At 33.4% G+C, this 12,244-nt stretch overlaps 1 protein-coding gene across 1 annotated transcript in view; it reads left to right on the plus strand.

Moving 5' to 3' along the window:
• exp (expansion) overlaps positions 1–12,244 on the plus strand; it is a 221,567-nt gene that overhangs the window by 175,110 nt on the left and 34,213 nt on the right. Inside the window, exons 6-7 of the mRNA XM_073989456.1 lie at positions 5,962–6,129; positions 6,280–6,478. Of these exons, the coding sequence (XP_073845557.1) occupies positions 5,962–6,129; positions 6,280–6,478 (367 nt within the window). The remainder of the gene's footprint in view (positions 1–5,961; positions 6,130–6,279; positions 6,479–12,244) is intronic.

A 12,244-nucleotide genomic window follows, 5' to 3' on the forward strand; every position in this document is an offset into this window, starting at 1 on the left:
ACTTAAGTAAAGTTCCAATATGGGCTCAATCGGTCCATTCCTTCGGGTTCCTCGGACTCAAATTTTCGGAAAAGATTTGATTTTTGCTGTAACAACTTGTATTCACTGCCCCCCCATCCCCTACGACGGAACAAGTTTCATCAGGGGCAAGTCCTACTTCCTGAGAAAATAGCCTGAAAAAGCCCTATACACCGTGTGTACTGGTTGGAGCGCAAGATAACTCTCGAAATGTTTTGCCGATTCGGTCTGAAATTTTGTAATATTTTGTTCAAGCTTACTTTAAGTTCGAAGATAAGTCATATCGGCCCAATCCATCAGGTACCTCCCCCACAAAAGTTCAAAAATGTTCGGAAAAATTGCGCCCACGATAACTCTTGAAGGGAATGAACGATTTGGTCCATACTTTACACATCCTAATATATTTACCAGATATAGATTAGGTTTGAATACCCAGCAAAAATTCGGATTCATTAGTCATTACGTAACCCATTACAAAGTAATGTAAACAAGTTTCTTTTCCCATTACAAGTAATCTGAAAAGTAATGGGATACTTCTTAAAAAAATTACGAGGCAAACCTACTTACTTTGCTCCTCACTAAGTAATGAGGACGGTGGCACAGTGAGTGTGTGTCCGACTATAAATCCTAGGGTTGTGTGTTCAACGCTCACTGTCGGCACGCGAGATTTTTTAAATAAAAAATAACAGTTCGTGGTGCACATATGCACTGCACATTTAAGTTCTTAAGCAACCCTTAATGTTCGTGTGCGTGGCATAGCACGTAGTGTCTTTGGCTAGAAATCAGAGGGTTCGTATGTTCAACGCGCACAGCGAGCGAAATAAAATAAAGTAAAATTAAAGTAAGAAGAGTGATGAAATTAAAAAAAATCTCTACATTAACTGTTCTAAAAATAGATTTTTTTTTCAACCTACTTTTCAACTTCTAGTGGCCACAGAATAACTAGTTATTCTAGTGGTCATAAAAAAAGTGCGACATGCTCTTGTAAAAATAATGGGGAAGAAAGGGGGTTTGCGAGTAGTTACGGCTGCCAAAAATCCCTTACAAAACCCATGATTTTGGGAGGACTTTTTTTGCTGGGTATGGACTATATTTGTCCATTCCTTCGAGTAAAAATTTCACATTAAGACCTGCTCTCGAATCACTTTGATTTTTGTTGAAGTAAAAAGTTTTTTCAGAGCCAAGTCCATACTTCTCTAGAAAACAGCTCGAAAGGGGTAGAAAACTACCCTATGGCATCATATGTAGTGGCTGGAGGGCACGATGACCCCCGAACCGATCAACCAATTTGGTTCAAACTTTGGGTCTCCTAATATTTTGTACAAATTTAGTTTGACTTCTAAAATGGCCCACGTTTGTGCCTAAGTCCAGTTAAGGCTCTGTTCGAAGATCGTTTGTGTTCGTTGTGATCCTGTTAAGAACTATATTATGTTTTCCGTGTACAAGTCCATGCTTCCTGGTATACTGGTCCAACATTTATACGATGACCCACTGCAATGACTGGTGGGCGCGATATCTATGGAAAAAAAGATCCACTTCCATAATGAACTATGTCGGTTCACTCCTTCAAGTACCTCCTCCGCAACACTTTTTAACTTTAATCCTAGTCAACATTTTTGTCGGCAAGTTCAAATGTCCAAAAAGGGCCACAAATTTCTGAAAAGACCCCAGGCATAGCCAGAGGGTATATCTCTGTCGGCAAAGCCGACTGATACTTTTTTACTTGTTCTTCTTTCTTCCACTGAAGTCTTCCTTGACCTTAGAGTTATGTGTAGCGACAGCGACATGTGTTTATTAGGGTTATGTCTTTTTGACATTTTTTCTCAAAAATAGCATTCATTCCATTTATAATAAAAAAAGTTCCGCACTTTGAAAAAATTTTTTTTGAAAAAAAAAATCTCAAAAAATTATTTCCTGTTGCACTTTTAATGTAAAAATGTTATATATTTATATATAAAAATCAAATCTGTTGAGAACAGCTGGACCGATCTGGATAATTCTTTTTGTGAAATGTTCGCCATACCCCGACTTAGATTTTTATGTAAAGAACATTTGACCACGCCCAATTGTACGCCAACCTTTTTCCATTTTCAATTTTTATCTTTTCTACAATAATTACTGAACCGATTTTTCTGAAATTGTCAGGGAGCTGTACAGGGATGACCCTCGATTAAAATGTGCGAAAATTTTTTTTTAAATTTCGTAGGGCGCGGGGTACTTCTCCTATACTCTATTTTTTTAAAAATGCTATATTTACAATAATTACGAATGTATCGGTTTGGAAATTAATTTGCGACACAGTTGTGGTTGTGTCTCCGACCTTCCACATTTTTTGGGAACCAAAGGCTTAACCGCGCCCACTTTTTATAATATGTTACATCTACAAAACTACCGAACCGATTTTCCTGAAATTTTCAGGGAATGTACAGAGATGGCCTACGGTGAAAATAAGATGCATATTTTCTTGAATATCGAAGGGGCGGGGTACTTCCCTTGGCCATATTCAAAAAAACGCCATATCTGTATGAATAAAAATCAAATGCCGTCATAACCCAGCTTAGGTTTTTATAGAAAGAAAATTTTCAATTAAAAAAATTTCAATTAAAATTTTTTTCTTCAAAAACTGCTGAAACGATTTTCCTGAAATTATCAGGGAATATACAGGGATGGTCCCCGAACATATTTTATTGTATTCCAGGGAAGGCGGGCACCTCCCCTATGCGATATTTTTTAAAACGTTATATATGCAAAAATTAGACATGAATCGGTTTAAACATTTACAGATTAATCTAAAATCTAGGTACTTCTTCGGGCCCTAAAAACCCGACCACGCTTTTTATACCCTCCACCATAGTATGGAGGGTATATTAAGTTTGTTTTTCCGTTTGTAACGCATTGAAATACTCATTTGCGACCCTATAAAGAATATATATTCTTGATCAGGGTAAAATTCTGAGTCGATCTGTGCACGTCCGTCCGTCCGTCCGTCTGTGGTAATCACTCTAGCATCCACAAAAATGGAGATAGGACGCTGAAGTTTTGGAAAATGCGTGTTTTGTTTGCAGGCAGGTCAAGTTCGATGATGGGCTATATCGGTCCACGTTTTGGTATATATAACGGTACCCCCGATTTACGGTGCTATAATTTGATATTTAGGGTTCTTAAGTGTCAATAAACTTATATAACAAAAGTTGTGGACATAGGTCCACGTTTTGGTATAGCCCCCATATAACGGTACCCCCCGATTTACGGTATTTTGACGCTTTTAGCTACATTTTCAGACCGATGTAGCTATAACTTGACATTTAGGGTTCTTAAGTGTCAATAAACTTATATAACAAAAGTTGTGGACATGGGTCCACGTTTTGGTATAGCCCCCATATAACCGTACCCCCCGATTTACGGTATTTTGCCGTTTTTAGCTACATTTTCAGACCGATTTAGCTATAATTTGGCATTTAGGGTTCTTAAAAGTCAATAAACTTATATAACTAGTGGACATAGGTCCATGTTTTGGAATAGCCCCCATATAACGTTACCGCCCGATTTCAGGTATTTTGACGTTTAAATTCACATTTCTAGACCGAATTAGCTATAATTTGTTTGTTCTTAGTGACCAAAAAACTTATATTCGAAATAATTATGACCGTAGGTCCATGTTTTGGTATAGCCCCATATAACGGTACCTCGGTATAACGGATTTCGGTATCCCCATATAACGGATTTTCGGTATTTTGAAAATTTTACCTACAAGTTTTAACCGAATTATCTGTAATTTGAACATTTGACATTTGAAATTCTTAGTGGTCACCACACCCCTCCACCAAAAATTGTCAAGAAAGGTATAGGTGTATTGATAAAGCTCCCATATAAAAGTACCTGTCGATTTTCAACAATTTGATGATTTTAACTACAATATTAAACCGAACTAGCAGTAATTTGACATTTGAAGTTCATAGTGGTCACAACACCTCTCCATAAAAAATTGTCAACATAGGTCCATGTTCGGATATAGCTCCCATATAACGGTACCTCCCAATTTTCAGTAATTGGCAATTTTAGCTAAAATTTTTTACCGAACTAACTGTAATTTGACATTTGAAGGTTGTAGTGGTCACCACACATCTGCATCAACAATTTTCAACATAGCCCCAATATAACGATACTTACCGATTTTCGGTACTTTGAGGATTTTTCTTAAAATGTTTAACCGAACGTAGGTCCATGTTTTGGTATTGCCCCAAAACAAACCTCCCGATTTTCCGTACCTTAGCCTTATTTTTTGGACGAACTTTCTGTAACAACAAAACAACAACAAAAATTGTTCATTTAAGGACATATTTTCGTATAGCCCACATACCTCCGAACTAGCTGTAAATGACATTTGAAGTTCCCACGTTATGTACCGATTTTCGGTATTTTAAGGATTCTAGCTACAATTTTTAACCGAATTAGGATTAATTTAACATTAAAGGCTCCCATCAAAAACTGTCAACATAGGTCCATGTTTTATTATAACCCCTATATAATGGTACCTCCCAATTTCTAGCCCACTAAAAATTGTCAACATACATAGTTAGATATAGGCACCATAAAAAAGGGCCTACCGAATGAAACATTTTATGTACATTATCTGACATTTCAACGTACCCACTTAAAGTTGGGGACAGGAATGAAAACTAATTATTCCATTTTAGTTCAGAATATTTTATGGTGGAGGGTATGAAAAGTTCGGCCCCGCCGAACTTAACGCTTTTTTACTTGTTTTTAAATATGTTATATCTCCAATAGCACTGAACCGATTTCCATCAAATTTGCAGCAAAATCTCAATGTTTGATGTTATTATGTATACTCTACGAATTTCGGAGTAGATGGAGTACCTTCGCCACGCCTTTCTTTTAAAAACTATATGTCTAAACCAACCTTATGATTATATCGGTTTCAGCATACATTTTGGGAGAAAATGGGGTTGTGTGTACCCTAGGTACATATTTGGAACCAACAAAAAAACACGCCCACTCTTTTCAATACATTGAAAAACTAAAACATATAAGTCTCAATACGCGGGAGAATTCGACTAACCATTTTTTTTAACTTTTATAATTTGATCGCTTTAGGAAAAAGCCGGGGCATATGGTCGATAATAAATCCTAAAAAACATGAATAGGCGAAAAATCTGACAAAGCCCGTAAGAGAAAAGAAAGGTTACAGACAAAATCAGTTGATAAAATTAAAATTCTCCTCGAAGAAGTGAGGTAGAAAATGCCGACTTTTGAATTTTCAAACATTAAAAGTTGTCATTAAAACTTATTACGACGGGCCAGCAATGCGAACCGGGATCTGCTAGTATTTAAAAAAAAAATTATTTATGTAAATATGCTATAATGATTATGGGAAGAGAGTAAGAGGCACATTTTTTCCATGTAATTTCAGTAAATTTGAAAAAGTGTTATACGGATGGAATGTGTCTGGTACAAAATTATATATGGCCTGAAAGAGGACACTTTAAGGCAACTGTTTGTGTATACGAATCTTTGCCCCCCTGAAAGTTCTAGTCCACTAAAGTTGGAATTTCAACAAAATTTAGTACCTGAGGTAAAATTAAATCGCTTATTTTGTGTAACGTAATTTATTCAAATTAAAAAATGTAGTTTCCGAGAAATAGTTATTGCTTTTTCCAGAAATTTGAATGATTCTAACATGATTAGGATCCAAAATATTAATTTTTAGCCAACTTGGTTCGAAAATAGGGTCTCAAACCCTAAAAATCCTTAAAATAAACGGTACCGTCATATGGGTGCTATATCAAAACATGGACCTATAACGACGATTTTTAGTAAGGAGATTTTTTGGAGAAAACTTTATTAAAAGAAAATCATTTAGATTTCTTAAAATGTAATTAGTATTCATCACTTCAATTTTTTCTTTTTTATCTTTTACAGGGTGTCAAAATCAAAATGGACGACGCTGGCAATATCTTAATACGACGTTATGCCAAAAGTAATGTTTATATCAAAAGTACGGCTAGCAGTCCAAATGAGGAGACTTCCATTGGAGCTGATATATTGAAATTGCCCAATCAGGCATTGGAAAGTGAAAAAATAGTCAAAGTAAGTATAGAAGCAGACGGTTATCTTAAATAACTATAGCTCCCTTATAATGAATGCTACCTACAACATATATTCTTGTCATCTGTCACATTGCATATTGCATTCACATAACTTTTCTTCTATGTTTGATTGTTTGTTTTTCTTTTGCAGTTGTTTGATATGAAAAAATTTCAATCAAATGTTAATCGTGAACTGAGACGAGCCTATCCAGATAGACGACGTTTGGAGACTCAATGTCTGTCAGCGGTGGCTTTTGTTAAGTCCGAAAGTGACATACTGGAATGCCCCATATGGGTACTGATTGTCAATGTCGTTGCAATGGATATGCTGAAAAGTAAATTGCCACCAGGTAAGTACAATGGATCGGTAGGCAGGTGAATTGGCGGCGATTCTGAAAAATACAAATAAATATATATTTTTGTTATTACCAATTCCAATATTAGAATTTGTACTTCAAATTTCGTTTGATGTTCTTCACAACCATCAGATATGTATGTACGTATGTAGGTATACATGTGTGGTAAACACACATCAACATTAGCATCTTAGACACTTAAGATGTAAAGTAGGTTTGTTCTCAACAACAATGGGAAAACAAGTACAAGGTTGAAATGTATCTGACATAGAGACAAATGTGCGCTCGAAAGGAGGGCGGTGGTGAACGTGGGGTGGTTTAAAAGATGGATGGTTTATGCTTGCTTGAATGTTCCATAATACGGACAGACAAGAAAAAACATTTTCAATTTCAATGCATGTTTCTCGTTTTTTGCTATTTGTTTTGTTTGAAGATGCCATCAATTGACCAACCAACAGACCAACGCACACTCTCTCAGCTACCAACAAATCGTAAAAACAAACAAATGGAAAACCTATTGTCTGGTGTATCGTTTCTGTGTGATTAATTGGTTAAATTGATTAGTTTTAGTATAAAAGTTAAGGTTATTGCCTGACTCATATTTATATCAATGTTACAACAACTAGGCTCTTGTTGGTCGGTCGGCAATGTTGTGTAAGCAAGTCATTGGGTCATCAAATCAGATATCTATGGTAATGCGAATAAAGTCTACAATACAATGGAGGTTCATACCTTTGAGAGTATAAAAAACAAAACAACTGAATGTTAATGAAAATATGCAGAGGGTTCATATGTTGCAAAATTTTACATTCCAAAATTGTATAAGCCTACAAAAATATTTATACGTAAATATGTATGTAAAGCGGAGACAGAAGAATTTGCATATTTTCCAAAAATTCAAATATAAAATTCTGATATTCTACATGTTTTTTAAATATTATTGCTTAAGTCCGGAGTATTCCCCCATTGGCTTAACTTCATCATTACTTTCTTTACAGAGAGTAATGTTAACAAAACGCACTGACAGCCTGCAAAATTTACTGATCGCTACCAATATCATGATTTCATCCCGGCGAAGGGAATTGTTATATTTTTACAAATTTTATTATAATATGCAAAAATATGACAACAATTATATAAAATCATCAAAAAATATCAGCACTTTTCAACTTGAATTTTTGAAAGATATGAAAATTCAGTAGTCTGGTTATTGACATCAGCAATTTTCAGCAATTATTTTCATTAGTAGCATAGAAACTTTTCGTTTCTGTTCATAAATATGTATTAAATATTGAATATGTAATATTGATATTTCGCAAAAGAAAATCATCATAACATGTAGAGAATTTCTCAAACTCAGTATGCACAAAACTAACGATGATTGTCTATAAATGAAAATTAATATGTGTTGAAAATATTTTTTTTTATTTATTCGTTTAACCAACTATATTTCACCAATATTTTTGAAAATTTAACATAGCTGAAGCTATGGTTTACCCTTTTAGAATACGCGACTTGTGGTTCTATATTATACAAATTAAATATTTTTGGATAAAATGTAATGTTTTTGGACGTGGCAAAAAATATTGGCCTTAAAAGATAATTTGTGTGGAAGCTGTGGCTATATGTATGTTAAAAAATGGGTAAAAATGGGTTGAAGCCACCATGTCTTTTTTTGTTTTCTCTCGATTTGTGAGTAAGCCACACTTCTCCCGATTTTCATGTCAAAGTAAAAGTAAAAGCAAACTAAATAAGGATCATCTCACTAATGTAATACTTTTCAAAATTTGAACTGCTTCTACCATTAAATAATGCTGACATTTTGAAGCCAGATTTACAGTGTTTTTTTGAAATGTTCTTCTAATTTCATTCCGCAAACATGTTTTTCAAAAAATCATATATAGGATTGTAGTACTTGCGATTCTGAGTTGTTTGATACGACTAATGTGAATGTAGTCTGCACAGCTTCATAGAAATCTACATCCAAATGCGGAAATTTTGTGTGAACATTTTTGTAAAAAACCTATTTTTCGGGCCTAATTTTTACAATTATCATTCGATTTCCTCGTACTTGATTGCACATTTTAGTTTTTTACGTTCCGGATCTAATAAATCATTCCCCGTGAAAATCCATCCACTAAAACGCGAGTTACAAGAAAATCCAAAGTAGAAAAATATATACAAATTAATAGATATGGTCTTGTTGTATATGAAAATCACATGCGGACAAAATGATTTTGATAATTACGCGATTTAGACGTATTTTAAAATGCATATAAATAAAAATGGGTTATTTGACCTCTATTTCCATTTCAGAAGCTTTGATATATATCCTCATCAACCCAATTAGCTTAACTAATGGGAAAGCTTTAATATGAATGTCAATAAAGCAAAATCCGTCTATTTTATTGGGAGATTTAAGCAAAATGAAGGAAGTATTCCTATAAATTTTTACAACATTTTCTACTACTGAAAAAAATATTTTTTCAAACAAAAAATTATTTTTTGACCAAAATATGTGTTTATTTTGGCTGTACAATCCAAACTATAACACCAATCTGTGTGATTGCTGTCTCATTTGATTCGCCACAACAATTTTTTATGTAATTATATGACCACTAAATGGGCCTTAATTTTGAAAAAAAGTAGACTTATATTCAATAATTTATCAATTTTATGTACATTCCGCGAATTCTGTGTAACTTTTGCAGGTATTATGCAATCTACTCGCTGAAGTCACTTCGAGAGAACTTTTTTGTAACAATTGTGCTCATTAAAATAATTAGCGTTTTTATAATATTTTCTTTCTTAAAAAGCGAAATAAAAGCGCCATAACTTTTGTCCGCAACAACCAAAACCTACATATCAAAAATCGTTGATGTAGCACAAAAAAAAATATCATTTTTTCTGAAATGGAATATGAAATAATTGACAATATTCCTGATTTATAATTTCTTTCGGTTTTGAATTTAATGGTATGTTTTCCGTCATACTATGAATATTTCGGAAATATTTAAATTATATGCAGTATACTTTTAGGCTCACTGCCTTATTTTATTGAAAGTCGTGTTTTATTTGTCAATTCAGGAATGAAAAAACTTCCATTACTCAGAGGTGCAGTGCAAGTTAAACTATTAATGGCTTTGTTAAAAACAAATTACACAAATATGTTTTTTGGCCCAAGGACGAACTTTCTCAAAAATGATGAAAATCGGCTTAGATTTGGATTAAGCTCACGAATATATTTCCATACGATTTCAAATAAATAATCCACATAAAACGCTATATAATTCCAACAAGCTAAGAAATAATACACGCATCAAAAATAGCCTAAAACCAAAACTCCGAATTCGAGCAAATTATGGGCGAAAACTTGCCCCCTACACACCACCAAACAAAAACTTACCCCACAACCCAAATAAAGTTGCCGTTCCGCCATCAAAAAAATTCCACACAAAAAAGAATACCACCTCCCCCATATTTTCACTCGCGAATTAATCGGAGTTCTGCCTAAAACAAAGTCTGCCGATTTTTAATCAAAAATTCATTTACATTTCATTACCATTCCTCATTTTTTGTGCATAAAATACAACGTTTCTATATTCTTTAATACGGCAAAATCAATAAAATTCGAGGCCCCATAAACAAAAGTGATTTCCTTAACATTTTAACCCTGATAACTAATTGCTAATTCATTTTCAAAATCTACAAATGAAACATTTTTTAAGATAAAGTCCCAAATAAAAAAAAACAAAACATTTTTTTTTTTTGTAAAATAACAAATGTTTTACACCGATATAAAGGAAACATTTTATATGCTTATTTAAAAAAATAGTAATTATTCGAATACCAGAACAAATGACAATTTTGTAATTTAATATCACTACAAAATAGGACATGAAACTTTTGCAATAAATCGCAGTTTAATACAAAAAAAATTCGCAAAAATTGCACCCAAACCCAGAGTACAATTTTCTATTTTTATTAGATACGAGTAGCTGATAAAAACACAAAATATACAAAAAAAGATTTTTTTCTATTTGGACTAATATTAAAGAAGTTATGAGTATTTCTTTGCATATAGTTTATAAAATATGCCGAAATGTTTTGCTGAGGAGCAACATCAATACAGCAAAACCTAAAGGAAATAAAAAACCACTTTTTGTAAAATGTTCGATTTCACTCAGAATACCCCATATGTACACGGAAGAAAAAAACGCCTCTCTAACATCTGTCACAAACATATGTGTTTGGGTCCTGCAAACAAATATATGTTTGGATGCAAACAATCTTAAACATATACACACATTTATAAATGGTGGTGGTTTATTGAAAGGCATAGCAAAAAAACAAAAGCAACAATAGACACATAGGTACATAAAAAAATCCAAAAAAAAATATCCTTAATAAAAGAAGAACTGAATGAAAAAATTTATAAAAAGTCGCACTTTTAAAAATAAAACATTATATAGAAACATCGTTGAACGCTTCTCCTTAGTTGTGAAATAAACACACATTTTCCTCAATGTTGAAATCATCAGCGGGAAATCGGCATCTGGAATCATGGAATTGATGTAATTACCCATTTTAAATGCGATTTCTTCCGTGCCCAACAAAACATTTCCATTCACCTTTAATTTACTAAAAAGCACAATCTCTTTAAGAAAAGACAAACACTGATTTATTCACTAATTTTACCGTCTTTACTCAACGATTGTATTTAGAAAACTGAAGACAAAAGCAACATAATTAATACCATTTTTTCTTTTGCTCTTCGCTTGCTACGTTGCACAGTGGTGGCATTTACATGGGACAAAAATACTTCTAAATATTATATCGAACTATAATTGCTATCAATGGGTCATAGTGGCCTAAAAACACTCTAAGTAAAATATTGGGGTCCTAGGTCCAAAATTTAGAGTGGTCGCCATGTAATGAATCATTCTGAATTGAAGTATTTTACTGTAACCAACACATTTGTCAACCACATTTGCTGTAATCCGGTACCAAGAGTTTATAATGCATAGTAAACCTCCCTGCGAAAAATTGTCAGTATTGGTCCATTATTTGGTATACGCCCTATATGATTTTTATATCGGTTTATTCAGGCAGAGATCAGCCAAATATTCTAAGCGAATATGTTCTTATAATGAACTCTGACTTCAGAACACCATCTTTTAAAGAAATGCCATATCGGTCCACTTTTGACCACATCCTCCATATAGGGTTACCATCCTTTTCTTGGTACTTTATAAGATTTAACCACATTTGTCTGCAGAATTACTTGTAATAATGTTTTTAGCGTGGTCCAACATTTGGGTGTCCCAAAAATGAAATAAGTTATTTGTTAAAGTGAATATCCCCAATTTTTTTTCTTTCGCGAGTTTTCATCACATTTATAAGGTACCATGACCATAGCAATCGCTAATAGCACAAAAAACATTATATTGAAACTAAATGTAAGAAAGGATATTAAAATTACTTAAAAATATTCCAAAAAATATAAATTCAGCAACTAAAAAAGGGAGTTAAACTTTTGGTCATAACTGCCAAAACGCAAATTTTCGCAAAAAGTCTATACAGTTTTGAAATCAACAGGCGCTAGGCTTCAATGTGGTACTAGTGGCCATTCTTGCGAATTTTTGGAAAGTAACTTAAACTTTAAGGAAATCCATACATCTATATTAAATATTTTCATTTTGACCGATATTATGACCAAAATATATGGTAACCCTTTACTTTACTAAATTATTCAACTTA

The sequence above is a fragment of the Musca autumnalis genome, unplaced genomic scaffold (assembly GCF_047663935.1).
Source record: "Musca autumnalis isolate F117 unplaced genomic scaffold, ASM4766393v1 scaffold_5, whole genome shotgun sequence".
NCBI lineage: Eukaryota > Metazoa > Arthropoda > Insecta > Diptera > Muscidae > Musca > Musca autumnalis.